This window comes from Lipophrys pholis (genome assembly GCF_963383615.2).
Source record: "Lipophrys pholis genome assembly, chromosome: 5".
Lineage (NCBI taxonomy): Eukaryota > Metazoa > Chordata > Actinopteri > Blenniiformes > Blenniidae > Lipophrys > Lipophrys pholis.
Genome location: NC_137628.1, coordinates 29,217,700 through 29,243,800, shown reverse-complemented (window position 1 = coordinate 29,243,800; position 26,101 = coordinate 29,217,700). Strand labels below are relative to the sequence as shown.

The window sequence follows — 26,101 nt, the reverse complement described above, 5'->3', positions numbered from 1 at the left end:
ATCACGGGTGAAAAGTTTCAGCTTCTGGATGTGACGCTTTGACTCTCTGTCCGTCTCTGATCAGGTCCCAGCTGGTCTTCAGTCTTTGAGGGAAAGGAATCTGCGCTCAGTCGGATTGAAAAACCCGAATTTCAAACGTTAAATAAGACTTCATATTTTACATTTTAAAGTTACATTTTTCAGATTCAGATTCTGGGGCAGCCAAGCCGTACGCAAACACACACCAACTTGACCAGGACCCGAGCTCACTTACATTCATGTTCGTATTCTTTGTTTTGCTCAGAAACAAAACTCACATTTCCAGATGCAAAACAAAATTACAGTATCAAAATTTGAGCCCCTGAAAATATTCATATGGTTGAGCATCACCATGGAAACGGCGACAAACAGCTGAAGAATGAAATCGTAGACGTTTCGTGTTCGTTCTCTCCAACCAAGACACATCTGCTCTGCCCTGGTAACCATGGTAACAGCTGGTGGTCTCCGTCCACACCAGAACGCCGTTACATGTAAATGCACCATTTTAGGCCGAACACAACAAAGCGTCACTACTGGGTAATGGTGAGCACTGTACAGGTGAGGTAACAGCCTCTCCGGCAACTTTAATTTCTTAAGAGCAGCAGAAATCAGAAATCATCTCCTTATATACATGTGAATCAATGTAATTTGACTGCAAAAATTACAAATTGCACTTCAATACAAAAATAGAACTTTTGTTTACAATGAAACTTCATGAACATTACGATTTCTTCATTCCATTACTCAATGGACACCAATTTTGGCTCGGTGGGTTAAAAGTAGGCTTGTATAACCAATGCCTTTTGAGTTAAGTCCCTGCATGAGGCGCTGTTCCATTATCGTGAATGCGGAGATCCTCGATTTAAGAAAAGGCCTCGCCAACATGGAGCCGGAGAAGGAGAGCCAGGTGTGGACACCAACCAGCAGCTGCAGGAGAAATACTTACTAATTAAAGAGGAGCCTCAGAGATTCCGAGGACTCTAGGGCCAAGCATGACGAAGAGTGGGAGCACCGCCGGCGGCTCCGTGAGAAGAAGGTGGCAGCAGAGATGGCCGTTCTCAAAGAGGAGCATTGGGGCAACTATTCTGGATTATGTGGGCATGATGGTTGAGGTAAAGACCCAGCTTTCTTCATTTTATTTCCAACCCTTCACACTCTAGCTTTTTGAATTTTCCTTGCATGTGTACCAGTTTGGAATGACGAGCTGCAGATGAAAGTGAGGGGTTCTGAAATTCACTCAATATTTCCATGTTCTTCATGTTTTCTTCTGCATTTTTGGTGTTACTGGTGAGTCACATGCCCCGAGGCCTCGTGTTGAGCCGTGTTCATAGTGACGTGTGGACGGACTTTTTTGGAGAACGCCTGGGAGAAATAGGATGGTTTTGGCTTGTGTGGGCGGGGCCTCAGTCTGTGGTTGTATCTGATGGCGGTAACCATGGTAACAGTCTGGTTTCCCATCACAATGGGCTCAGCGGCGTCTCTGCAGCCTCCTGCTGCTGTGTGTCCACAGGTTGGCGAGGCGGGTGCTGCTCCTCCTGCGTGTGTGTTACATGCTGAGTGTGTGTGTTACTCACACACACACTGAGCTCCTGCTGCGTCCACTGCAGTGTGTGTGTGAGGGAGGAGATTCTGGACTGAAGCTGCAGCTCCTTCAGGCTGCGGCGCTGCTGCAGCTCCAACATCTGAGTCTGCTGAGACCTGAGCAGCTCGTCACGCTCCCGCTGCACCTGCAACACACACACACACTTTGGAGGTAACAAAAAATACACACACACACTCCGTAGGTAACAGGAAACACAAACCTTGTTGAAGGCCTGTAGCAGCAGTTCATGTTCCACCTTCAGTTCTCTGAACTCCACTTCAACCAACTTCAGACGAGCTCGACACCTCTGAGACAAACGTGTGATTATGTTAGAGTGTGTGTGTGTGTGTGTGTGTGTGTGTGTGTGTGTGTGTGTGTGTGTGTGTGTGTGTGTGTGTGTGTGTGTGGGTGGGTGGGTGGGTGGGTGGGTGGGTGGGTGGGTGGGTGGGTGGGTGGGTGGGTGGGTGTGTGTGTGTGTGTGTGTGTGTGTTAGTTAAACTCACAGCAGCCTGGTTCCTGTTGTGTTGTTGAAATTGTGTTTTTAGCTCAGGGAGTTTAAATTGTGCGTCTCTCAGACTTTTAGTCAGATGTTTGTTCTCCAGCTGCGCCTCCTGCAGCTGCTTCTGCAACACCAGACAACAACATCAACAACAACAACAACACAACTACACCACATGCTTTATTCCAGTCTGTTGCCATGGCAACTTTCTGTCAGCTGATCAGTCTGGTCTCACCTTCAGCTGCTCCTGGTCCGTCATCAGTCTGGACTGAACAGCAGAGTAACACTCCTCCGCCCTTCGCAGCGCTCGCTCCTGCTCCTCTTTCACCTCCACCACACAACTCCGCATTCGCTCCTCCACCTCCTTCACCGCCATCCTCCGCTTCCTCTCCTCCGTGTCCATCAGAAAGCGCATCTTCTCATGGTGCTTCACCTCCAACTCTGAGGAAGCGCAACAGTCGGAGCAGTGAGGAGCAACAGGGAGGAGCAACAGGAGGAGCAGTGAGGAGCACAGGCAGTGTCCAGATGTTCCAGATGTTTACCTCGGGTCCTGCGCTCCTGCTCATTGATCAGCTCCATTAGTTCTACCTGATGTTTCTGTGAATGAAGAAGCACAAACCTCTGAACTCTGCATTAAATACAAGATGATGTCAAATCTTCTTATGGTGACATGAAGCTGAAAACGCTGAGACGATGAATGCTGGAGAATCACGTGATCTAGATCTTCTCACCAGGTTCAGCTCTTTCAGAAACGTCTCCTGGAGCTTATTTCCCCTGAGAGCTCCAGTCAGGCCCGGGACCTCCTGCTCGGACTCGGTGTGTTGACCTCGGCTGGTGGCGGCGGCGGCAGAGGAGGTGGTCCCAGCGTCCGGCCCCCTGCTGTGTTCCTGCTCCAGCAGAGCCTTCAGCTTCTGCTTGTAGACCTGGGAGCAGTGGGGTCGGACTCAGTGTCTCACTCTGAACAAGTTTGACTTCGAGACAATAACAAGTTTGTGCTTGAACGTGACTGCGGCTCACAGAGATCTCCACACGGTGGCGCTCCTTGGCCTCCTCCCTCTCCTGGTTCCTGCTCTTCAGCTCAGCCTGCGCCTCCTCCGCCGTCCTCCTGCTGACCTCCCAGAAGGCCAGGAACTTGTCCCGCTCCAGCTGTAGGTAGTCCCTCTCCTCTCGCTCCCGGTGCAGCTCCTCCTGCAGCCGGACGAGGAGCTGCAGCTGCAGAGCAGACAGAACATCAGCATCCAGGCAAAGCATTGGGTTCATCAGTGGTCGGAGCCTCCTGGGTTTTTTTACCCTGGGTTTTACTCTCAGGTAGCCGAGGCTCCGCCTTCATTTTGTTAACCAGACAAAAAGACTATTGTATAAACATATCACTGTTTTTTTTTTTCTTACTTTTTAATGAAAAAAAAAACTCAGTTGTTGCCCCCAGACTCTGGAACAAACTGCCCTCCGACTCTGGAACCAACTGCCCCCCGACATTCGCACCATTACTGACTTTGGCCTCTTTAACTCAAGGCTCAAACCTTATTTATTCAGACTGGCTTTTAATACACATTAATATGGTGACGTTTGATTTATTTGACTCTTGTTGATATAGTGTTTGTTTTTTTCTCTTGTTCTCTTTTGATTCCTTTCTTTCTCATTTGATTGTCTGATTTTACTAGAAAGCACTTTAGTCACGTCAAGTGTTGTAAAAGGTTTTATAAATACATTCTGATTGATGGATTAATGAAAAAGTGGTTGGAATACAGAATCAATACACTGTTAGACCATTGTATTTCTTTTTCTTTACAGGATCCACTTTTCTTTCCGGCAAAGTATTTGTAATTTGGTCAGTTTCTGGGTTGTAGTTTACTCTGAGTAAAAAGACATTTAAACACAACATTCATACAGGAACAGTCAAACTGTAAAGGTTCCCTTTTACGAATGAGACTGAAAGTGAAGCTGAAAGTGGATTATTATAGTTTTGATGTTCTGAAGTGAAAAAAATCAAGGTGAGCACATAAGAGGTTTATCAGTAGTTTATTTGCTATATAATCACTTTCTACAGGAAGAAATGACATTTTAAAGGTCAAAGGTCTGTCAGTGGTTTTCTCAGTGACAGTATTACAGAGAGGGACAACACACCTGGTCCCGGGACACGTCCTTCCTGGACACGTCCTTCTGGGACACGTCCTTCCTGGACCCGTCCTTCCGGGATACGTCCTTCCGGGACAACCGTTCCACCACCGCTGACGACTGTGGACTCATCCTCCTGCTTCTCTGCTTTTAGGGAAAAACAAAGACATTAAAGCAGACGCAGTGTTGGACGGGTTATTGTAGGACTCCGACTGAGACTCGCCTGAATAGAGGACAGACGTGGAAACGTTTTAAAAGTTAAATCAAGTCTCCAGCTGAAAGTATGGAACCTGCAGTTGTTCAAAGTTGAAGGAACACAACAATTATAATACATATTAAAAATATAACCTACAGTAAAAATCTTAAACATTAGCAATAACCATTAAAATGTATCACCCGGTTTAAAACAATTCATGGAAAGAATGGAAAAAGAAACTACTGGCCTCAGTCTCTTTACTGACATTTACACAGAATCGTGTGAATGTTGGAGGGAATCACACAATAACCATCCAGTCTCCTGTGTGTTGTTTTGGCTCACTTCTACAGATTTTAACTAATTTTAGTTAAAATTTTAGTTGATACCATTCTAATGTCAAAACGTGCAATATAGTGAATTTATGCGGGCGGAAACGTTCAGGCGGAGAGCTGCACTGTTTCTACAAAGTCCTAATAATGTTCATTACTGCAGTGTTCACGAGCTCAAGCCTGTTCTGAAGTAGTTTCACCACTTCATCAAACTGCCTGCGAAGCATTTTACTTGTAAATAAATAATCAATCTCTTGCATTCTAGTAAGGTCCCGTCCAGCTCTGCTCGGACCCTAACCAGCTCTGCTCGGACCCTAACCAGCTTAGCTCTGCTCGGACCCGAAGTCATCCTCCGCGGAGCATGTTAGCTCAGTGGCTAACGGCTAATCCCAACCCGCTCCGTGCTCCGCTAAGCAAACAGGCCAAAAGCTTTTCAGCCACCGACTGTTTTATCACTGTTCACCCACCGTCTGCCGCTCCGCTCGGGGGGCTCCAGTCGGCCTCTGTAGGGGCTCCGTTAGGCCGCTCGGGGTGCTCCGGTAGGCCGCTGAAGTGGATCTGTGAGCTGCCGCGAGCGCGGCTCACCCCCGGTAACAAAAGAAGTTACCATAGCAACGGAGTCACGTGGCCTCTTTGGTTTGTTTTTACAGACATAAGCCTTAGATGCCCATAACAAATATACCTATATTGATGGACACAGACACATATACACATATATATAATTAAATATACGTTATAGACACAACAATGCATATAAGTAGACATATGCAAGACCTGATGTCTCCTTGTGTATGTTTATGTTTCAAAATGTTTCAAAATGTTTGTCTGTCACAGTGGAGTAACGTTTAGTGCTTTGGCCTCAAAGAAATGAGGTTGTGGGTTTGAATCCTTGCTAGGCCCCTGTGTGGAGTTTGCATGTTCTCCCAGTGCTAATGGCTGTAATTTGTCCTGTAGATGCGTGAATGTGTGTTTGTCCTGTCTTCACACATTGTTCGGGCTGTAATTCCAGAAACAAAATGACAAGTTTATTCTCAGTAAAAATGACTTGACCGGAGACTTTGTTTCCCTTAGTAAATATCTTTAATTCAAATTGTTTTCTTGAGAAGCCACTTTGTGTGTTTACAAATGTAGAACGCAGGTGGCAGGCTTCAGTTTCCCATACAATGTGAATTTATTCCAAGTCTGCCTCGTCTGACTGGAAATAAAACTTTATTTATACAACTAAATAAATATGTCTGCCACCAGAGAAACATTCAGATCCTCAGAGGTTATTCACATGATTTATTACCCCTGAAATGATGCTCTAAGTCTGTGTGCATAAGGTGACTGATGAACAATAATAAACTCTACAAAAATAATGAAATAACACCTCATCTGTAATGAGAGTCAGAATAAAGGCTCTCTGTTCAAGATTGAGTCATGTCAGCATCTTCTTCACAGTGTTTGTGTTGCTTCACGCACACACACGATCACACACACACACACTACTCTTTATTCCAACAGGAGTCACATCCTGGACCTGAGCTCAGTGTGATGAAGACGAATTTCTGTTAAGCCGTCAGGGTTTCTGGTTGCCGCCTGGCTGCTCCACCTTTCCCAGGTCTCCAAACGAAGTGGTGGCGGAGCCTCGACGCGCCGGTTTGGCCTGAACCAAAGTAACAAAGCCATGCAATCACCATTTCCTTCATTTACAGCCCAGAGCAGAGTCCAGAGTCTGGATCTAGAACCAGAGACTGGATCTAGAACCAGAGCCAGGGGTCAGTCGATCTATGATAATGAGCTTTGTCCGTCTGCTGTTCCTCACCTGCGACTCGTGGGGCTTCCAGCCGATCATGTAGATGACGTCAAAGGTGGCGGGCACGGAGCCGTCCTGGTTCCCATACATCTCTGAAACACAGAGGCTGTCAGATGACCATGACGACCCCTGTGGGTCAGGCCTCTGCTAACACACTAACACGCTAACTGGTTTCTCCGAGACTTTGCCTCCAGAGCTGAGCGAGTGCGTCGTTTCACTAAACATGCTAACATGCTGTTAGGTTATTTGATGTTTATTGCATTTGGATCCGTGTGTGTGTGTGTGTGTGTGTGTATATATACACTGACCTTTGTAAACAGCAGCTGCTGCTAGCATGGTGTCTCTGTGCAGCATCGACCTCCTGTTCCAGGCACAGTTGCTCTCGCCCATCCCTGCACAGCCACCGTTACAGTTAATCGTTAAGACGGTCAAAAAACACGTTAACTACTACGATACCAGGTGACGACTGAAAGTTAAGATGAGAGGAACCAGTTTATGAGCAAACAGATGCTAACTGTGGCTTCACTTCAACAGGAAGTAACTACATGGAGTTCTGCAGGGCTGCGGTCTGGGACTCATGTTCCTCTGCTTCATTTATCATAAAGTTTCATCCGCCACAAAAACAAGAAGAAAGTTCGTCAATCCCGGGTCTTGCCAAACAAAATGACATCCTTTTTTTTGTCCAGCTCCGTCTGGCCGAAGTAATTTTGGCTTGGCTGTGCCAACTGTCCAGCGGAAGTTTCTCAGAGCCACACTGTAGAAACTTCGGTACTGCCGTGTGCTGCTCGTTCCGGCTGACTAATGACTATCAGTCATATTTTAATACTGTGTAGCATGTAGCCTCGCTGCTGTATGAGCCCCGGAGCTCATTAACATGTCAGAGGGCGGAGTTACGTGATGCCCCTGAACGCATCACTCAGCTCCTGCAGTTAAAAACGTTACGACTGGACCAACATGGCGGCTCGGACACAGACCTTCTCTTCGATTACTGAAACAGTTCAGTGAAATGTATTTCTGAAATCATTTGAAGCGAGAAATAATCTGTGCAGTTGAAAAGTTAAAACGCTGCTTCACAGAAGTGTGCCTGTTGCGAGGGGGTGTGGCCTGTGAGTTCCACAGCTTCTTCTTGGAGTATGAACCCTCCTGCCGAAAAAGCTTTTTTTTCAGCAGCTGGCTGACGTCACAGCCGAAAGTTTCTTCTTGTTCTTATGGGTTCTTATGGGAGTATGCAGGTGCCTTAACTCCGCCCACATTATGATTACAACCCCCAATCGCTCGCCCAGAATAGCAGAAACAACCCTGCATGACTCCGCCCATGGTGCTGGTGGATACAGACCTTGTAGATCGGTCATCAACTCCATCATTCCTGGATAGTGAATCTGAACCTCGTCGACATCCTGGATAACAAAATAAACACAGGTAGTGTCGTGTCAGCGTGTCCGTTGTTGTGGCCATCATTGTGTGTCTGTTTGGAGGTGCGATTCTCACCACTGTCAGCATGCTGAAGCCGGCTCTGCTCAGCAGGTTACCCAGCTGCGACATGCTGGTGAACGGGGAAACCCGCGGTGAGAATCCACCTTCACGCTCCGTCTCAGCCAGCTGCAGCGAGCAGCGCAGCTCATACAGCGTCTCTCCGCCCACCATCGCTCCGATGAACACGCCGTCTGGCTTCAGCACGCCGCAGATCTGTCAGCAGACACACGACAAGCTGCCAGCGCACCGTCACAGACACACAACAAATTTCACTCACCCGAGACAGAAACAAACTGACCTGAGACAGAGCACCAGGAAGGTCGTTGGTCCAATGAAGCCTGCGAGACAGTACCCAGGGTCAAACAGAAATACACAACTAATCTGCAACTACTCACACCCACACAAAACTCCAGAGCAGTAAATAGAGAGTGTGTCCTCCCGATAGTGTCAGATGTTGGTGCTGTACGAAGTGGGCGGGGGGCTAGATTGGAGTGAGTGTGCAGGGCTTGAACCGGCCGTACTCACGTCATACTGCTCAGCACCAGATCGAAGGAGTTTTCTCTGAAGGGCAAAAACTCTTCATCAGCCTGGACGCTGACTGTGGAGACTGCAGTCTGCTTCCTGTGAGCCTGACACACACACACACACACACACACACACACACACACACACACACACACACACACACACACACACACACACACACACACACACACACACACAGTGAAACACTGACATACACACAACAGGTTCACATGAAGCATTCAGGTCAAGAACCCACCAGAATCTGCTGTGAGACGTCAGTCAGAACCAAACGCTGCACCACATCCTGAATGAACACACACACACACAAACACACACACACACACATACAGTCAGATTTTCAAAAACACTGAAAATGTGGAGTACACCGTGATGTCAGTGTGGATGGTACGGTGGAGGAGCTGTTAGTTTTGTCTCTTTTAATCCTGCCTATTCTCTGGCAGTGCTAACCACTGCTCCACCGTGCCGGTTGTGAAGTACAGCAGCAGTGTGATGAAGAGGAGGCACCGTGTTCAGATGCTCTGCGATGTGACTTTTCCCTCCTCCCACGTCTAGAGCAAGCGGGAAGGTCCTGCAACACAACAACAGGCGGGGAGTGTGGGTTTGATTCCCGTCAGAAGCAGTCACACGGCTGCTCCTCCATCGACCCACCTGGCAATGTCGTAAACCCGATCGGCCACTCTGGCTCCGACCTACCCCAACAGAGGAGAGAACCCAGCTTTACTGAGGCCGACATCTATTTCACAGCTTTGAGGAAACATTAAACACTTTAGATGCCCCCCGCTGGGGGCCCCTTTGCAGGAGCCCGGGCCCCCCGCAGGGGGACTGAGCAGCCCTGGCCAGGTCTCACCTCCTCCCTCAGGTAGTCGTACTGATGCTGCACCTGCAGAGAGGCTGCCCAGTCCTTCTGTCTCCTCTTCATCCCCCGGTTGAATACATTCATGGAGGAGGAGGAGGAGGAGGATGAGGAGAGTCTCCTGCGGGGTTCAGATCTCAGGCAGGTCGGGACTCTGTGGCAGGAGGAGATGCAGATCCGGCTGAGAGCTGCAGGAGGTGCTCCGGCCTCCTGCAGGAGTTTCCAAAACACTCTGCTGCTCATGGTTTATCTGATCCCGGTCCTGGTCCTGGTCCTCGTCCTGGTCCTCGTCTGTGACCCTGCAGCTTCCTGGATCTTGGAGCTCCGTGACCTTTGGGGATTCTGGAAAACCTGGACCTGGATGCCGGGATGGACTGGAGCGGATCACGACCTGCTTGGAGCGGAATCATTAGTCAAAACCAGAATCCGGGATGATTCGGAAAGTCCGGGTCGGTCCACGGAGCTCTTGCTTAAAACGAATAATTATAAACATCAAATTTTAAACATTTAAGCGTTTGTATCTTTTTGCCCTTCCGCGTTTTCCGTAGCGCGAAGGAGGTGGGGCTTCTGCGAGGTCAACCCGAGGTGCTCGCTGGGAAAACACGTGTGTACGAGAAGCTACGTGCAGGTAAACTTTGTTTTTTTTAAATAATAGTGACGATAAAGAACCGCACCGTGGTCCTCAGGTGAGGTCTCCCCCGTGCTGTTACCGGGACCGGGACCCGTTCAGCTGCTGCAGGCGGCCGAGGAGCCGCAGAGTGACCGGGAAGACGTAAACAGCACGCGAGTCTGTTTGTTTCTAATGTTTTTAGACTCATTACGCTACAATTTTTAGACGTCACATTCCACCACCTGACTGTTTTAAATGCTACATTTTATCACTTTACATTCCATCACCTCACATTTTAAGTTACATTTTGACACGTTACATTTTGACACGTTACGTTTCATCATGTTACTTTTTACTTTCACCACATTACATTGTAACAAGTTATGTTTCATGACGATGCAGTTTAGGACATAATATTTCATCGCGTCACGCTGTAAGACGCTACATGTCATCACATTACAGCTAAACTTCCATTGGTGTGTGAATGTGTGTGAATGGATGAATGGGACTAAAGCTGTAAAGCGCTTTGGGACTCTGCTCAAAGTGTAACCCTTTTACCATATCTACTATTTAACACGTTACATTTTGCTGCTGTTTAAATTGAATTTCCTCCGTGGAAATGAGTCAATAGGTTTATTGTCATTGTCACTTAGATGCAACAAAATGTGGTTGGAGCAACACCCACATATCGTAAACAAAACCAACACTTCTTTACATGTGCTGATCCTACGTCTCACTGCATCATTACAAAAGGTTCAGTCTGGAGAATCGCAGGCTGAGCGTCACGCTGCCTGTGATCAGGTTGTCACCTCGCCGTGTATGTGTGTCGTTGTAGGCGTCGCCATGGCGTCCAACAAGCAGTCAGCGGGGGACGAGCGGTTCCTTAAGGTGCAGAAGGATCCACGGTTTTGGGAAATGCCAGACAGAGATCGTAAAGTGACGATCGACCGGCGCTTCAAGTCCATGTTTCACGACCGCCGCTTCAAGACCACGTACACAGTGGACAAGCGGGGACGTCCTGTCAACCACAGCTCCACCGATGACCTCAAACGCTTCTACCAAGTGTCTGACTCTGACTCTGAGGAGCAGGATGAGGAGGACGAGGACCAGAAGAACAAAGTGAAGCGGCTTAGAGCAGCAGTGCATGATGGGAAAGGAGGAGTTGAGGGTGAGATGAGGATTTCCTCCAATAACTGTACAAGAACGGCTCCTCACAGATTCATGGCTTCACTAACACATTAACAGTAGTGATCCTCTGAGTGTTGATCCTTTGATCCGTAAAGTTTTCTCAGACAATTAGCGTCACTCTCGTTACAATAAAATAAATGTAAACATTTCCAAAGTTATGTGAGCATGAGCAGAGAATTCGAAACCTGAGGAACTCCACAAAAATACCAGCACCACTGCATGAACATCTGTAATAGAGATTCTCTTCCAGTTTTGGGGTTCAACACTTTCAGTGCCCGTTTGTTTATTTCCTGGTATGTGACTCCTCCCCCTTCTGAAGGAGCTCTTTGATTGGTTACTTTGCTGCTCTGTAAGGATCTAATTGGTAGTAGTTCAGTGATTTTACGCAGAAATTAATTCAGTTAGTCTCCTCTCTTCCCCAGATGATGATGATGATGACAACGATGAAGATGATGATGAAGAGGAAGAGGAGGACGAGAAGCAGCAGTCTGACTCGGAAGGAAGCAGCGAGGAGGAAGACAGTGAAGATGAGTCTGAGGATTCCGGACCTGATCTGGCCCGAGGAAAAGGCAACGTGGAGACGAGCTCCGACGAAGACGATGAAGATGAGGTGGACGACATCTTGAGGAAAGAGGAAGAAGAAATCGAACACGACTGGGGCGAGTTGTGCAAAGACGCTCCGCGAACCGATGAGGTGAGCACCTGTGATCAGGTCCGAGTGTGAAGCCCACCGGTCGCAGTTTTACACTTTAATGCCTCTTACAGCCTGAAAGTCTTCAAAACTCACTCCTTTAGCTTCCCAGGCTAACTCCTTTAGCTTCCCAGGCTAACTCCTTTAGCTTCCCAGGCTAACTCCTTTAGCGTCCCAGGCTAACTCCTTTAGCTCCATCCAGACGCAGGAGTCGGAGCTTGGAAATTGGTTTAGACATTTTTAGAAAGGTGTTAAAGTGTTGCAGTCCAGATTAAACTGGAGTGTTTCAGGTGTCGGTGCGGCTGGCCGTCTGTAACATGGACTGGGATCGGATGAAGGCCAAAGACCTGCTGGTCCTGTTCAACTCCTTCTGTCCTAAAGGAGGCGCTGTGCTAGCAGTGAAGGTAGACCTACACACACACACACACACACACACACACACACACACACACACACACACACACACACACACACACACACACACACACCATGTCAGGTCAAAGAAATAAACGGAGACGGAGGAGAAGCGAAAGAACAACACATACAGAGGACTAACAGCAGTGCATTGTGGGTACTGTGGTCCAGATCTACCCTTCACAGTTTGGAAAGGAGAGGCTGAAGGAGGAGGAGACGAAAGGACCACCGGAGCTCAAGGCAATACCCGAGGACTCAGAGGAGGACAACGAGGAGGAGAGGTGAGGAGGAGGAAAAGAAGGAGGGAGGTACCCAACAGGAAGTTGCCATATTAAAACAGGAAGTTGTCAGTTTAAGGACTCTCCCTTGCTGTGATGACAGAAGAACCTTGAAGCAGGACGAAGCTTTTTGGAGAGCTTCAGAGTTGTAGTAAAAGCTGCTGCTTGTGTTTTTGTTGGTTCCTCTCAGAGATTACAGAGAAAAGATGCGGGACTACCAGTTCAAGCGCCTCAAGTATTTCTACGCTGTGCTGGAGTGCGACTCGGTCAGCACTGCCACCCGCATCTACGAGGAGTGTGACGGCTACGAGTACGAGAGCAGCTGCTCCGTCCTGGACCTCCGGTAGGTGTGTGTATGTGTGTGTGTATGTATGTGTGATAGCGCCACCTGCAGGTCACACAGGGACTAACACACATGATTCACCAGCTGCAGAAGCTCGTTTCTACTGAGAAATATATAAATATGTCATCGGCCATATGAATCCTCTGTTGTTGTTGACACACTCGGCTTTACAGTGGTTGTTTTGTTAACTCTTTTTTGTGTGTATGTGTGTGGGACTGTGCAGCAGGTCTGGGTCTGGTTTACCATCCCGTCACATTCTGTGCAGTGGAAACGAGGCCTAAATGACCTTTGACCTGTTGTGTCTGACAGTTTTATTCCTGATGGCGTGACATTTGACGAGGAGCCCAGAGACATGGCGTCAGATGTGAACGTGTCCTCGTACGAGCCCAAACTCTTCACATCATCTGCCACCGCCACCTCCAAGGTGGGCCGACTCCCACAATTCTCCTATTCTTACTCAGAAACGCCATCTTGTTTCTCCTGCAGCCGCCTGACTTCTTCTTTTCTTCTTCTTCTTCTACAGGTGCAGCTCACGTGGGATGAAACCGACCACGAGCGCGTCAGCGCCCTCAATAGGAAGTTCAACAAAGACGAGCTGCTCGACATGGACTTCAAGGCCTACCTGGCCTCCTCCAGCGAGGAGGAAGAGGAAGAGGAGAAGGAGGAGGAGGAAGAGGTGAGCAAGGAAGAGTGTCAGGGAGAAGATAAAGAGGAGAAGAAGAAGAAGAGGAGCGATGAGCAGATCTCCAGGTACAGAGAGCTTCTCAATGACCTCCAGAAAAAAGAGAAGAAGGAGGACCGGGACATGGAGATGGAGATCAGCTGGGTGCCAGGTAGGAGGTGGAGGTGGTGGGAGGAGGATCTCCTCCGTCAGACTGGACACTCACTGTGGAACCTCTGCTGTTCCTGTTCAGGCCTGAAGGAGACGACAGAGAGGCTGGTGAAGAAGAAGCTGGAGGTCAAAGAGCAGCAGACGCCGTGGGAGGAGTTCCTGCAGAAGAAGACGGAGAAGAAGAAGAAGAAGAAGAAGGGCGAAAGAAAGGTGAGCTCAGGTCACTTTGAAGAGCAGCGGAGGAGATCTCATCGTGTTGATACCAAGTCAGTCTGACCTCTGTGTCTCTGGTGTCAGCGACTTGATGAAGATGACGAGGTTCTGAGCGATGACGAGCTTCCCGATGACGTTGACCTCAGCGACCCCTTCTTCTCTGAGGAGCTCCGAGGCACAGGTTACTTTTTATTCTCTCCCACGTATCTAAAGATGTCTCCTACAGACTTCAGTCTGCTCCAACTCTTTTCTGAAACTCTTTGAAACACATTTTCCTTCATTCCCCAACTCAAGCACTTCCAATGAACCTTTCCTTCCACTCAGCCAATCAGCTGACCTGGTCTGTAGAGGCTCCTTTTTGTAATGAAGCAGTTTCATCATATTGTAAGTAGGTGAACCTGATCTCACAGCTCCAATGTGAAACTAAAATCTACCTCACCTGCAGCTGAGGAACGTTGAGTTTACATCCGTACCTCAGTAAGAAAAGCTGATTGCATCCAAAGAAACGCCTCCAGCTGAGGGGAAATAGTTTCATTTTGTTTTGATGCAGGTCTGCTGGTTTGTTTTGATGTGAGGAGAGAAACTTAACCACTTTAAAGCTCTGACGGACGAGATAAACAGCAAAAATTGATAAAAATATCAACTGATGTCAATGGTCCAAACCAGCTCAACAGACACAAGGATAACATGTTCAAAAGTTTATGGTTTAGGTAAATGTTCTATACTTCTTTAGTGCTCTACGTCGTTAATCACATTCACCCACACAACGGAGGCTGTGGCCATGCAAGGCTCTGCCACTGGGAGCAGTCGGGTTCAGTGTCAGGTGGAGATGGGAATTAAACTTATAACTGTGTCTTTGTAGGGCGGAAAAAGAAACAGAAGCTGCAGCAGGAGGAAGAGGAGCGCTCAGCTGAGGATGAAGAGCAGCTGCAGAAACAGAAGGTCTGATGTTCGAGTGAGTCGGTGTTCACTAACTTCAATATGGCAGCAGACTCAGTGTGTGTGTGTGTGTGTGTGTGTGTGTGTGTGTAGGCTGAGATGGCTCTGCTGATGGACGACGACGAGGACGACCAGCACAAACACTTCAACTATGATCAGATTGTGGAGCAGCAGAACCTGAGCAAGAAGAAGAAGAAGCTGCAGAAGAAAAGCAGAGGGCAGGAGCAGCAGGAGGACCAATTCCAGGTCACCACTGTAGTTCTCATCAACACCTGAGGGGGCAGTGTGGCGCCGGCATTCTGTTACTGATGGTGTGTTGCTGTGTTGCAGGTGGACGTGTCGGACTCTCGGTTTCAGTCTCTCTTCACGTCTCATCACTTTAATCTGGATCCTTCACACCCAAGTTTCAGGAAGACCAAATCCACTCAGAGTATCGTGGCCGAGAAGCAACGGCGCCGTGCACAGCAGGCCACGCCCATACACACAGAGGCCACGCCCACATCACAGGAGGTCAGGGTGCAACAGGAATCGGAGCAGGAGGCTCCGACGGCAAAGAAGGCGTCGATGGATCCTGGCGTGTCGCTGCTCATCAAATCCATTAAAAGTAAAACGCAGCAGTTTCACTCTCGCAAGAAGTTCACCAAGAAACTCTAATTTATTATTTTGTCTGAGGACTCGGACGTCTCGCCTGCAGAACAAGGAGATACACTGAGTGACAGAGGAAACCTGGATTTTTTAAATAAAGTTTCATACTAACATGTCCATGGTTTTTTATTTTATTCTACATCTGAATGTTTAAAAAAAATAATAATTTTATGCTTTAAAATTCAAGTCGGAGCAAAAGAAGCAGTACAGCAGAAGATGGGTGGTTATCAGAGCAGCTCCAATCAGTCGTGGCGTGACGCCATCTTGGATGAGGACCCGATTGTCCCGGACGAACGAGAACTCACTGAACTTTAAACACATTCTTACTGCTTTGATTTGTTCGACATTTGCCGTCCTGATGTGAAACATGAAAGTGATGTTCATCAAACTTCCTGAATGAAGGGCTGCTCGCCTGTCCAGGTTCCACTCTGCTTTATGAGGGACACACCTCTTTTAAAACCTAAAAAGCTCTTAACCAGGCTCCAGCATATCCTTCAGAGCCGCATTAGCAGCTCTGGGGTAAAATGCTTTGTTGATGTCGAAGGAGGAAAGACAGACGGTTGGAGGTGAACAGAAGCTCACACGATTTGTTTCCTTCATTCTGTTTCTTTACAACCACAGGAGAGTAAATTCATAAAATCGAGACTTCACACTGCTTTTCATTGGATTTATTTGTCCGACATACTTTAGGCTCAAATGTTGTAGTTCAGATGTTAAGCTTCAGTTTAACTTCTACTAAACTCTTTTCAGGTTAATCTTCATAGATCAGACATTTAAAGAAGAGTTCTGAGTTCTCAGTGTTCCGCCTCCTCCTGGTCCAGTCTGAACAAACTGTTGGTTTGACACCACCACCAAACACCCATTTCCACTTTCTGCAGGGTGGACAGCCCCTCTTCCTCTCTTCTCCTCCTCCTCCTCTCTCAGGTAAAGAAAAGCTCGTCACAGATCTGGCGAGTGTCCCGGGGAGACGTGACCTCGTGTCCGATGGTCCGGGGGTCGCTGTAGATCTCGTAGTCGTTTCCTCCCTGTGAAGAGTTGATAAGCTTCAGGAAAGGTAGACTATATAATTATGTATTTATTATAATAAATAACCACCAGAGTCCACCTCTGAGAAGCTTTAAGAAGCAGCCGAGTCCTTATTATTTTATCACTTTATTCTCTGAGGAATCACTTCTATTGCCCCCACTCACTTTTTCAATGTGAAGCAATTTGAGCTCATTTTATGTCAAAGGTGAAAAGGTTTGATTATTATTCTTATGATTATTATTATTATTATTAAGGTCCGACATTGTTTTCTCCATTCTGTCCTTCCCAATATGTGTGTGTGTGTTTCACACACTCACAGGTTTGGTTTTGTCTCCAAAGAAGTGGATGGTGGAATATTTGTCCTTCTCCACGATGTTCAGACAGTATCGTTTATCCCAACCGTCAGGAAACACGTCGAAGCTGATCTGTCCTCCTAAAGAGAGAGAGCGGGTGAGTGTGTGTGTATGTGTGTGTGTGCGTGTGTGTGTGTGTGTGTGTTACCGATGGAGAAAGTCAGTCCTCGTCCTTTGAATTCTTCCTTCAACACCGACACAAACTTTTCCCGGATCTTCTCCTCCTGTCAACCAGACACATCCTTTGTCAGTACATACAGTATACTGCTGCCCCCCCCAGGATGTGTGAATGTGTCACCTGATCCAGTTGGTAGAACTCATTCCTCTCCTCTAGCGTGCAGCTGCGACCGATCGGAGACACGTTCAACATCCCGTTACGAAACTCGATGAAGGTTCCTCTAGAGGGCGACACAGAATGTTATAATCTGTAATCTGTCAAAGTAATCCAGTGATTCTATTACACTACTGTGACATACAAAGGAAATGAGGCTATTCACCTCTTCCTCGGCAGTTTGATCTTGGCCAAGTAGTTGAGACAGAAGTTGATGAAGTCCTGCAGCAGTTCTTCTCCCAGGTGAGCCTGGATGGACTGACGGGGAGAGGAGTCAGCTGACCGCTGCTGGTGGGGGAGGAGTCAGGACATATGTGGCCTTACCTGGATGGAGACAAGCTGTCCATTCTTATAGGCCACCAGGCCATTCTCTGCAAACACGTAGTCCATTTTCTGGATAACTGCGCACACACACACACACACACACACACACACACACACACACACACACACACACACACACACACACACACACACACACACACACACACACACACACACACACACACACACACACACACACACACACACACACACACACACACACACACACACAGAAAATAAAATCAACATCTTTATGTTCACAGGACAACGACAGACGAGTGTGTTTCTCACCATCGTTTCCCAGCTGCTCCTTGATCTTCACCAGGTCCGACCCCCCCACCACACCCACTCGAACCCGAGTCTTTAACTTCTGCAGGAACTCGTCCATGTCAGGAGTCACACACTGCAAACACACACACAGTGAAATGACACACGTATACACACAGAGCAGAGCGGTTTCTATTGGTTACTGGTTTCAATCCTATTGATCAGATAAATTGCACTTTGATCGTTTGTCTCTAAAAACAGCTGAGAAACCAATAATATAAACATGTAGTAACGTAAAGTAAGTTTTTTATGTGTTGCACCAGCATGTGAACACAATAAACTGAGGATGTGTCTTCCTGCTGTTGTCACACTTGTTTTGAGACCACAGCCGGCAGGCGGCTCAGGAAACTGCATGCCGCAAACAATCAGAGGAAATGTGGTGAAGGTCCACTCGTCCTGCACAAGTACTGACTGAGCTGCTTCACTGTGGGAAAAATGGAAATGTACTACGTGTTTCACAGTGACTTTTACTTTGTTTTTAGCAACTATACTACTGCCACTAACTTATTATTATAAATATATAATTAAAATTTATTACAATAAACAAATAGCTGTACTGTAAGGTTAAGAACATTGTCATGTTATTTTAGGACAGTTTGGGTGACTGAGACTGAGCTGCCGCGTTAACATTAAAGCTCTAAAGCAGCTACTCAGTTCATTAAAATGTTTCATCTGGGATTAATAAAGTATTATTTTATCATATTCTATTACAAACTTGTTTTCAGGATATAAAGTCGCAACAGAAAGCATAATGAAATACATAAGTGTTTCCGTTTTCAAACATTTCAGCTTTTTTAATCTCATTATTACGATTACTTTACAATTTTATATTAATTCTGAATTTTTCGCAGTCCGTGCCGTCTGACGTCATTCGTTGGACGTACTGACGTGGACCAGAAGTGACGCAACACAGAGGAAGATGGAGTCAGCTGTCCATTGAGATCAGACAAACGCAGAGATGCATCAAAGTTTCGTGTGCACTTCTGCTCCGTGATGCAGGAAGTACTTAGTTACTTTGACACGGTACTTTTCCCAGTTCATAAAGTGGAAGTCAAAACATTCAGTACCTGTCTGGCGGCTGTGAGTGTGCCGTCCACGTCAAAAAGACAAAGTGTGCTCGTGTCCACGGACTCACTCATCCTGCAGCAGTCTGAACCGAACCGAACCGTGCCGGGCCGTGCGGGCCTCTGTGGACCGGGATAGGGTGACTTTTCAGGGGGCTGCCCGGTGCTCTGTAGACTCGGGTATCTCGAGTTGGTTTCACTCCGCTCCTGTCTGCAGTTGCTCCTGTTAGAACTACAACTCCCAGCAGGCCTCGCGCCAGTTGCCTCTTCGTTTAGCTCCATGTGCCGCAGCCGTTTGACGGAGCATTCCGCCCCCTGGTGGACGGGAGTGTGTATCAGCGATGGATGAGGGGACGTCCGTTTATGTCTCTGATAAAAATTAAAAACACAATGTTTCCTGAATGTTTTTACTTTCTGCTGGAGATCTGGTATTATCTGGAACACTAAATCTCATTAAACACATTCTACCTAACACAAAGCGATTCAACTGGATTGAAAATTAAATTTGGACAGAATAAAATCTACTTTTTCATTAATTCGAAATGGATGTAGAGATTGTTCTTAGACTTGACCTAAAGTAGTTTGAATTTGACTAATTCAAAACTGGTCTGGACTGTTTTAAAACAGTGTACATGTTGACGTCCATCCATCCATCCATTAATCCATTCATCCATCCGTCTTCTACACTGCTCCATTGTGTCCATGGTCTCCAACCCATCACAGGGTAAACAGAGAGACAGGTAATCACACACACACACACACCTATAGGCAATTGAGGATCATCAATTAACTTCGCATGCACCTGTTCGGACAGTAGGAGGAAACTGGAGGTTATAAGTGGCCTGTTGAGTAGCATCGCTGAAGTTACAGTGAGCCAAAAGGTGTAAGTTGAAATGTTTCACGCAACCTTTGGAGCATCTCATCATAATGCATTTTTCTTTATCAGTCATCAATAAATATTGCCACTTATTTAGATTCTACAAATCTAATCTTCATACAATAACTGCACTTTTAAATTTTCAGACACTGTGCCTTTAAAATCATTGTAAATAGTTTACTGGTTTTAGAATCAAGGTTTTTTTCTGTTTACATTCAAGAGATTTTTTTAGTTGAGAGAGTTGTTTATTTTTGTTTTGTAAATTGAGAAGTAATTGGCAAAATAGGTGTATATCTCTTATGAGTGATGTAGTTAATTGTGAAATGTAGTAGCTCATTGTTGACTTTCAAAAATGCTGTAAAACACAGAATAATTAAGTATTACAGTTCAGACTGCTGATGAGAGAAAATGAATGTCATTAATTATGCTCTTGTTATTTTCTTTAGATGTTCTTTTTGGGTGGGGTTGTTGTTTTGGGTTTAAGTTGAGATGCATATATTCTTTGTTATCCCATAGAATTTATAGGATACACATAATCAAAATAAGCTACTGTTGGTTTCCTTGGTCATTTAGAGACAACAGTAATTGTTGGTGTTCGTGTTTTCTATGTGTTGGAACTATGACCATAAATAAACAGTACATTAATCTGAGTGCAGAGCTTTAGCAGCCTGTCCTGGAGAAGTTTCTCTGCAGTGTAGCTCAGCAGCAGCTGAAGCGGGATCGACCCCCCACCATATTTTCATTGGTTCAAACAAAGAACCGTTTCGCGCCCTCCGTTTAAATCCCCACTGCAGCCAATCAGCGTCCGGCTTACGTACATACACACGAGGGCGGGGCTTGCGTACGTGTCCACCAATCGCAGAAGCAGATGTATCATGTTTGAACGTAAATGTCGTCCGTTCTGACCAATCAAAGGCGGGGCTAAAGACCTTGTTTTTCTCGCAGCACAACGGTGAAAACAGTCGTCGGTTCTTCCTCATTCACTCTTCTACAGACGGTTCAACAGAGAGAAGGTAAGACACCGGCGCTCGTTTCACATTTTAGAAATGTTTTTCTTCCCGATCCCTCCGGTTGTCCTTCGGCAGTTTATTGTAATGTGTCGCAGCCGTGTCGGCTGTCTCATTTGAGCTGTAAATGCGCATTTAGTGAACTAACTACGATTACAACAGCGTCTACATCGTTTAATGTCGTGTAGGTTTTCACATTACAAAGCATTTGTTTTAAACCCGTTCGGTTGTGAAGGTTAAGTGTGTCGGGCGGTGAAGGTTAAGGCTCTCCACGGACTGGAACCTGGTGCGCAACATGCGCTTCAATCGCCATTTGGGCTGGCTTAGCTTAGCCTAGCCTAGCCTAGCTTAGCCCACTACACCAGCTGAGCCCGCCTTATAAAAGTTACTATAAACTTCGATTCGGACTTTGCGGATCAGACGTTTATGTCCGCATGAGTCACACGCGTGTAAATGTCCGACCTGGGACCGAATCCGGGCTTTTAAACGGCCTCGTCGCGTCGGGAAGTTTAGTTGGCGCAGCCGCGTTTCGGCGGGAAGATAGAAAATGGAGTCGCGTCTGAAATCGGATTAAGCGAAAGAGCCGCGGCCTGTTTACTCTTAAAAATCAGTTATGGCGCTGGAACGCCACGCTCTCGATTTAAAATATATACGACGAGCAACGTTTAAATTATTTTGGCTTTTCAACGTATTGCTTAAAGATTTACTAATTTCTGGACTAAAATGTTTGCAGTTTGAGGTGTATTAAGGTAAATAACTGCAAACTACTCGTTTACATAATAACGATCACTGCCAAATGTGTTCACAATTAAAATGTACTTTGCATATTTATTAGTCTGAATGTACTAGTGAATTGTTTTATTTTTTTTACCTTAAGTCTTGTAGAAACACCAGAAGGAATGAGGAAGTTGACTCATGTTTAGTGGTTGATGTGCCTGGTCTTTATATTTTTGACATGTTTTTGCAGTCAACTTGAGCCATGGGGAAAGATCCGAATAAGCCCAGAGGGAAAGTCTCCTCCTATGCCTATTTCATTGCAACCTGCCGCGAGGAGCACAAGAAGAAACACCCGGGGACGAGTGTCAGCTTCTCTGAGTTCTCCAAGAAATGTGCCGAGAGATGGAAGGTGATTGTTTCAGCTTCTTACTTCAATAGTTTAGCTCTCCACTGGTGGTTGTGGCTTCAACTTAAACTCTTTACTGTTTTCAGACAATGTCCCCTAAAGAGAAGTCCAAGTTTGAGGATATGGCAAAGACCGACAAAGTTCGCTACGACCGTGAGATGAAGACTTACATTCCACCTAAAGGAGCCAAGAAGACCAAGAAGAAGAAGGACCCCAATGCCCCCAAGAGACCCCCGTAAGTGTGAAATGGCACCCCCATGTGGTCTAGTGTGTGTGAGAGCAGGTTTAAACCATGTCACCTTCTCTTCTGCAGCTCTGCCTTCTTTGTCTTCTGCTCCGAGTTTCGTCCCAAAGTAAAAGAGGAGAATCCAGGAATCTCCATCGGAGACATCGCCAAGAAGCTGGGGGAGCTGTGGTCAACGCAGAGCGCCAAGGACAAGGTGCCGTTCGAGGCCAAGGCCGGCAAGCTCAAGGAGAAATACGAGAAGGTGTGGCCACGCTTCATGGACTTCCTGTTTAAGGTTTTAAGATGGCAGGTAGTGACGGGCGTTTTCCTTTCAGGACATGGCGGCGTACAAAAGCAAAGGTGGCGCCGGGAAGGTAGACGTGAAGAAGAGTGGTCCCGGGAGGCCCTCCGCTAAGAAGCAGCAGGTGGCTGATGATGACGACGACGACGATGATGATGAAGACGAGGAGGACGACGATGATGACGATGACGAGGACGACGACTGAGTAACTGGGCGGGCGACAGGAAGTGATGTTGAGCTTAACTCCAGTTTGTGTTTGTGTGGCTGAGTGGGCGCTGCTGTGGGGGAGGGGTGTGTAGTTTAGCCCCCCCTGTTTGTGTGTCCATGGTAGAGCCCCCTCAGCTTGTGTTGTGTTGGGACAGTGGACTGACCGTGTTGTGCAGGCGGTGGGCAGCGGCGGGGTATCAACTTACCGTTTTCAATATTGTGGAAGCGCCGCTCGTGTTGTGAGTCAGGCGCTGGTTCTCTACTGTTGTTTCACTGCCAGCGTTTATATGTAGTCTTGAGTAAAGAAATGTTTGCAGCCATTTTAATGTACAACTCTGTAGAATGACTTTTCTGTTTTGTAATAAAATTTTGTATATTATATTTGTCTTTTTTTTTTTTTTTTTAAATTAACATTGTTAGTGACTCAGGACTTCCACGGTCCCTGATGGCTGCACCACTCTTGACTGTTTGTGGTTAAAATCAAACCATTAGGAGCCGAAGCGGTCTTTTCAGAGTTCTCAGGTTCTCCAGCTTTCAGGCCCTGTTTACACGACAATGTTTCACATGACAACAATCCGCTAAAAAAGTGCGTTTCCACTGCAGCAGAGGACACGGAGACAACGATGTAGTTACTAGGCCGGGCCACTGGAGGACACCGCAGTAACAGGCACTGTTTCCTCCATCAGTCTGCAGGAGGGATTTGCGCCGTGAAAGAATCTTTCCACCTTGGGAGCCGGATTAAAAACTTTACAGATACAGTGGATCAGAACACGTGCCATGTAAACCGACCCCCCCCAAAAGTGAAATTTTTGCAGATACACTCAAATTCGTTGTGATGAAATAAACCTGAGTCTGATCTCTGCATGTGACGGTTTCACTATTTATACAGGCCTGATTTCAAGAGTTTTTTTGTTTTTATTTAGTGTGCCCGTTAAATCTACTTGATGTGAGGAACTAAACGTCATTCTACCAGAGTCGACTACTGCTCAGTGATCCAAACATCTGGAAAGAAAAACTGAGCTTCTCACTACAAGGGTTACCTTTTTAAAATTTCAAAATGAGATGAATTCTTAAATGAAAAGATTTATTTCACAAAGTAGTTCAATATATTCAAAACCTTCACTAATGGGTGTCATTTCACTGATCGATGATCCATTTCAGGCTTCCACGGTTTACAAATTGTGATGTGTATTGGGGCGAAAAAACCCCAATATTGTTTCAACTTTTAATTCTGTTCAAATCTGTTGATAAAGTAAAAGATGGAGTGCAAAGAGCTTCTCTAGCAGGCAGGAAGTGGTGTTCAAATGTACAGGAAGTTGGGTTATATTTTTTCCCTGTGAAAGTTCTTTGAGGTGATTTTTTTGTATTTTGTGCTAGATAAATAAAATCAGCATCATATAGAGGGCAGTGCTCAAAAGGGCAGGAAGTGGACCACACATTTCCAGGAAGTGCTTTATAAAAGATACAGGAAGTGGCCAACAAGTGCATATAATAGGAAAGACCAAGAGGACGCTTAAACTTGAACATAATATAGAGTGGAGGCCACTGGTTAGATCTCTGGAGCTCTACTACGATTCAACACAGGTTGTTTTTTTTCTTGACACCCCAGCTTCACATTTCCTTCTCGCAGCTCTCTATCGGTGATCATCATAGGTGTCTTTAGCTTTTTCTTTTTGCATTTTAGTAACCATCACCAGACTGTTAAAAAAGGGTTAAGACTACTCAATGTACGCAGAAAAAAGCCGTTTTCTCATGGCACCAATCATTTTGGGGGGAATTACGACTTTGTTTGACCAAACTTTAAAAGTTCCAGCATTATAAAACATATTTGTACCAAAGCTAGATGGAATTTGGTGTTTGTTTGTTTGTTTTGTCCAACATTTATGGTTTCAGTTGAATCGCTTGTAATCAACTGAATTATCAAATAAGTTGGTTTAAAAAACACGTTTCCTTTGGCTGCTTTTATTATTATTGGTGGTGTTTTGGCGAAGCCCCCAATTTCTAGAAAGATAGATTGCCCTTAAAAAATTGCACAAATAGGCAAAATGTACTTTTAGCAGATTTTTGTCTTCATGTAGAGTCGATCAGATCAATACTACAAATTCATTAAAGATGACTTTTCGCAAAAAAACTGACAAATACAGTCTTTTCCCAAACAAAGTCGCACCCGAGTCCGAGGGTACCGGAAACTCAGTTTCTGTTTTCTTTCTGTTGCTTGGGTATTAAATAATTAAAGGAGCCAGGAGTGATTGATCCTATATTTCCAAATGCTGAAACTGTTAAAATGTGATTTTTGCAAATTTTCATTCAAGTTTGGCGAATGAAAATTCTAAAACTAAAATGACAAGAAATGCACATTTATTAAGGAAATATCGATGATAATATTACTAATAATCCATTTCCAAATGATAATGATCAAATAGAATTACATTCTTTATCTCGCCCCTTTTTGTTCCCAGTTGCAGCAGAACCTCAGTATCTGGTCGGGGTCGGGGTGTGGTGCGCAGAGGCAAAGGAAGTGGTCTGCAAAGGTACCGGATGTATTCAGAAAAGGTACAGGAAGTGGAGTACAGGTTTCCAGGAAGTGATCAACAAAGTTATATGAAGTGGTGTACAAAGAGACAGGACGGTTTTTCTTTATTGAAGCATCTTGAGATGACTGTGTCGTATGTGACACTATATTGAGGAGACTGAATTGACTCGAGGTACAGGAAGTGGTGTGCATGTTTCCAGGAATTGGTCTAAACATTTCCAAGAAATGGATTACAAAGTGTTTTATTCTTCAAACAACAGAGGAGATTATAGAGCAGCCACCAAAGAGTGTTGAAATGTACAGTATATAAGAGAAATCAATGAGTAAAGGGAAAAAAAAAAAGGAATACAAAGCCACATGGAAAGATGCAAGAGGTGTTCCTTCAAAGGTACAGGAAGTCGTCTACGAAGGTACAGGAAGTCGTCTACGAAGGTACAGGAACTGGAATAAAGTGTCACAGTCACCAAATTCATGGACCTGATGGTGAGAATGAATGGATGGATGGATGGATGGATGGATGGACAATTGATGGGTGGGTGATTGATGTTGGATGGATGAATGATGGATGATGGCTGGATGGATGGAGGCAAAAGAAAGTAGGACTTCTACTATTTCCATGTTTTTAGATCTGGACTAAGCAAAGTTCTTCATGTTTATGGTCATAAAGTGTCTCGCTGATAGGCTCACATCGTCTTTTACACATTTTGTTTTATTTCAATAAAATATTTCATAATTTACTGCGAAAAGCTCCCTCTGTCAAGTTTATCGACAGATATTCCTTTAAATCGTACAGGAAGTGACAGATTCATCATTAAAAGTAACACATAACGTACTGAGGTAAAG

The 26,101-nt window shown here is 45.9% G+C and overlaps 5 protein-coding genes across 11 annotated transcripts; 2 read left to right on the top strand and 3 right to left on the bottom strand.

Moving 5' to 3' along the window:
- Positions 1-550: 550 nt before the first annotated feature.
- LOC308110454 (dynein regulatory complex subunit 4-like) lies at positions 551-5,355 on the bottom strand. Of its 3 annotated transcripts, none has more exons than XM_080464744.1 (9): positions 5,207-5,355; positions 4,224-4,361; positions 3,117-3,311; positions 2,831-3,022; positions 2,642-2,696; positions 2,335-2,540; positions 2,104-2,223; positions 1,821-1,907; positions 551-1,745 (listed from the first exon to the last, which is right to left on the bottom strand). In XM_080464744.1, the coding sequence occupies exons 2-9, from the start codon at positions 4,344-4,346 to the stop codon at positions 1,476-1,478; spliced, it is 1,248 nt and encodes a 415-aa protein (XP_080320870.1). In that variant the 5' UTR covers positions 4,347-4,361; positions 5,207-5,355; the 3' UTR covers positions 551-1,475. The 3 variants fall into 3 exon arrangements, with proteins under 3 accessions (XP_080320870.1, XP_080320869.1, XP_080320871.1); XM_080464743.1 differs by having other exon boundaries at positions 4,224-4,358; XM_080464745.1 differs by having other exon boundaries at positions 558-1,745; positions 2,104-2,217.
- Positions 5,356-6,211: 856 nt separating this feature from the next.
- Positions 6,212-9,941, bottom strand: ndufaf5 (NADH:ubiquinone oxidoreductase complex assembly factor 5). Its single transcript, XM_080463266.1, has 11 exons — positions 9,401-9,941; positions 9,202-9,242; positions 9,058-9,121; positions 8,789-8,836; positions 8,533-8,636; positions 8,306-8,345; positions 8,023-8,220; positions 7,871-7,931; positions 6,843-6,926; positions 6,544-6,626; positions 6,212-6,384 (listed from the first exon to the last, which is right to left on the bottom strand). Exons 1-11 carry the CDS (start codon positions 9,647-9,649, stop codon positions 6,298-6,300), a joined length of 1,059 nt encoding a protein of 352 aa, XP_080319392.1. The 5' UTR covers positions 9,650-9,941; the 3' UTR covers positions 6,212-6,297.
- Positions 9,942-9,958: 17 nt separating this feature from the next.
- esf1 (ESF1, nucleolar pre-rRNA processing protein, homolog) lies at positions 9,959-16,216 on the top strand. Of its 4 annotated transcripts, XM_080463261.1 has the most exons (14): positions 9,978-10,034; positions 10,093-10,193; positions 10,852-11,184; positions 11,627-11,898; positions 12,186-12,299; positions 12,481-12,590; positions 12,778-12,930; positions 13,240-13,354; positions 13,454-13,763; positions 13,845-13,972; positions 14,060-14,156; positions 14,838-14,917; positions 15,008-15,160; positions 15,245-15,676. In XM_080463261.1, the coding sequence occupies exons 3-14, from the start codon at positions 10,860-10,862 to the stop codon at positions 15,566-15,568; spliced, it is 2,181 nt and encodes a 726-aa protein (XP_080319387.1). In that variant the 5' UTR covers positions 9,978-10,034; positions 10,093-10,193; positions 10,852-10,859; the 3' UTR covers positions 15,569-15,676. The 4 variants fall into 4 exon arrangements, with proteins under 4 accessions (XP_080319385.1, XP_080319387.1, XP_080319386.1 ...); XM_080463259.1 differs by lacking the exon at positions 10,093-10,193 and having other exon boundaries at positions 9,959-10,034; positions 15,245-16,216; XM_080463260.1 differs by having other exon boundaries at positions 9,978-10,193.
- On the bottom strand, positions 15,537-19,252 carry pmm2 (phosphomannomutase 2). Of its 2 annotated transcripts, none has more exons than XM_080463263.1 (8): positions 18,988-19,252; positions 17,885-17,996; positions 17,594-17,670; positions 17,436-17,527; positions 17,237-17,336; positions 17,087-17,162; positions 16,903-17,018; positions 15,537-16,584 (listed from the first exon to the last, which is right to left on the bottom strand). In XM_080463263.1, the coding sequence occupies exons 1-8, from the start codon at positions 19,057-19,059 to the stop codon at positions 16,480-16,482; spliced, it is 750 nt and encodes a 249-aa protein (XP_080319389.1). In that variant the 5' UTR covers positions 19,060-19,252; the 3' UTR covers positions 15,537-16,479. The 2 variants fall into 2 exon arrangements, with proteins under 2 accessions (XP_080319389.1, XP_080319390.1); XM_080463264.1 differs by having other exon boundaries at positions 16,212-16,584; positions 19,056-19,230.
- A 1,516-nt stretch (positions 19,253-20,768) lies between these two features.
- Positions 20,769-23,104, top strand: hmgb2a (high mobility group box 2a). The gene is made up of 5 exons (XM_080464665.1): positions 20,769-20,874; positions 21,836-21,994; positions 22,078-22,226; positions 22,305-22,479; positions 22,553-23,104. The coding sequence occupies exons 2-5, from the start codon at positions 21,848-21,850 to the stop codon at positions 22,721-22,723; spliced, it is 642 nt and encodes a 213-aa protein (XP_080320791.1). The 5' UTR covers positions 20,769-20,874; positions 21,836-21,847; the 3' UTR covers positions 22,724-23,104.
- Positions 23,105-26,101: the final 2,997 nt, after the last annotated feature.

Bases quoted from the DNA above. Each gene is read 5' to 3' on its own strand.
- LOC308110454 (XM_080464744.1), bottom strand. From the start codon at position 4,346: ATGAGTCCACAGTCGTCAGCGGTGGTGGAACGGTTGTCCCGGAAGGAC. The intron at 3,023-3,116 runs GTGAGCCGCAGT...CACTGCTCCCAG, and splicing joins GCCACCGTGTGGAGATCTCT to GTCTACAAGCAGAAGCTGAA. The intron at 1,746-1,820 runs GTTTGTGTTTCC...TGTGTGTTGCAG, and splicing joins TGCTACAGGCCTTCAACAAG to GTGCAGCGGGAGCGTGACGA.
- ndufaf5 (XM_080463266.1), bottom strand. From the start codon at position 9,649: ATGAGCAGCAGAGTGTTTTGGAAACTCCTGCAGGAGGCCGGAGCACCT. The intron at 8,346-8,532 runs GTGAGTACGGCC...ACTGTCTCGCAG, and splicing joins CTGGTGCTGAGCAGTATGAC to GCTTCATTGGACCAACGACC. The intron at 6,927-7,870 runs GTCTGTATCCAC...GTGGCTGTGCAG, and splicing joins GTTGATGACCGATCTACAAG to GGATGGGCGAGAGCAACTGT.
- esf1 (XM_080463259.1), top strand. From the start codon at position 10,860: ATGGCGTCCAACAAGCAGTCAGCGGGGGACGAGCGGTTCCTTAAGGTG. The intron at 13,355-13,453 runs GTGGGCCGACTC...CTTCTTCTACAG, and splicing joins CTGCCACCGCCACCTCCAAG to GTGCAGCTCACGTGGGATGA. The intron at 14,157-14,837 runs GTTACTTTTTAT...GTGTCTTTGTAG, and splicing joins TGAGGAGCTCCGAGGCACAG to GGCGGAAAAAGAAACAGAAG.
- pmm2 (XM_080463263.1), bottom strand. From the start codon at position 19,059: ATGAGTGAGTCCGTGGACACGAGCACACTTTGTCTTTTTGACGTGGAC. The intron at 17,019-17,086 runs GTAACACACACA...CTCTCTCTTTAG, and splicing joins AGGACTGACTTTCTCCATCG to GAGGACAGATCAGCTTCGAC. The intron at 16,585-16,902 runs GTGAGTGTGTGA...AACTCTTCACAG, and splicing joins TTGGAGACAAAACCAAACCT to GGAGGAAACGACTACGAGAT.
- hmgb2a (XM_080464665.1), top strand. From the start codon at position 21,848: ATGGGGAAAGATCCGAATAAGCCCAGAGGGAAAGTCTCCTCCTATGCC. The intron at 21,995-22,077 runs GTGATTGTTTCA...TACTGTTTTCAG, and splicing joins AATGTGCCGAGAGATGGAAG to ACAATGTCCCCTAAAGAGAA. The intron at 22,480-22,552 runs GTGTGGCCACGC...TTTTCCTTTCAG, and splicing joins TCAAGGAGAAATACGAGAAG to GACATGGCGGCGTACAAAAG.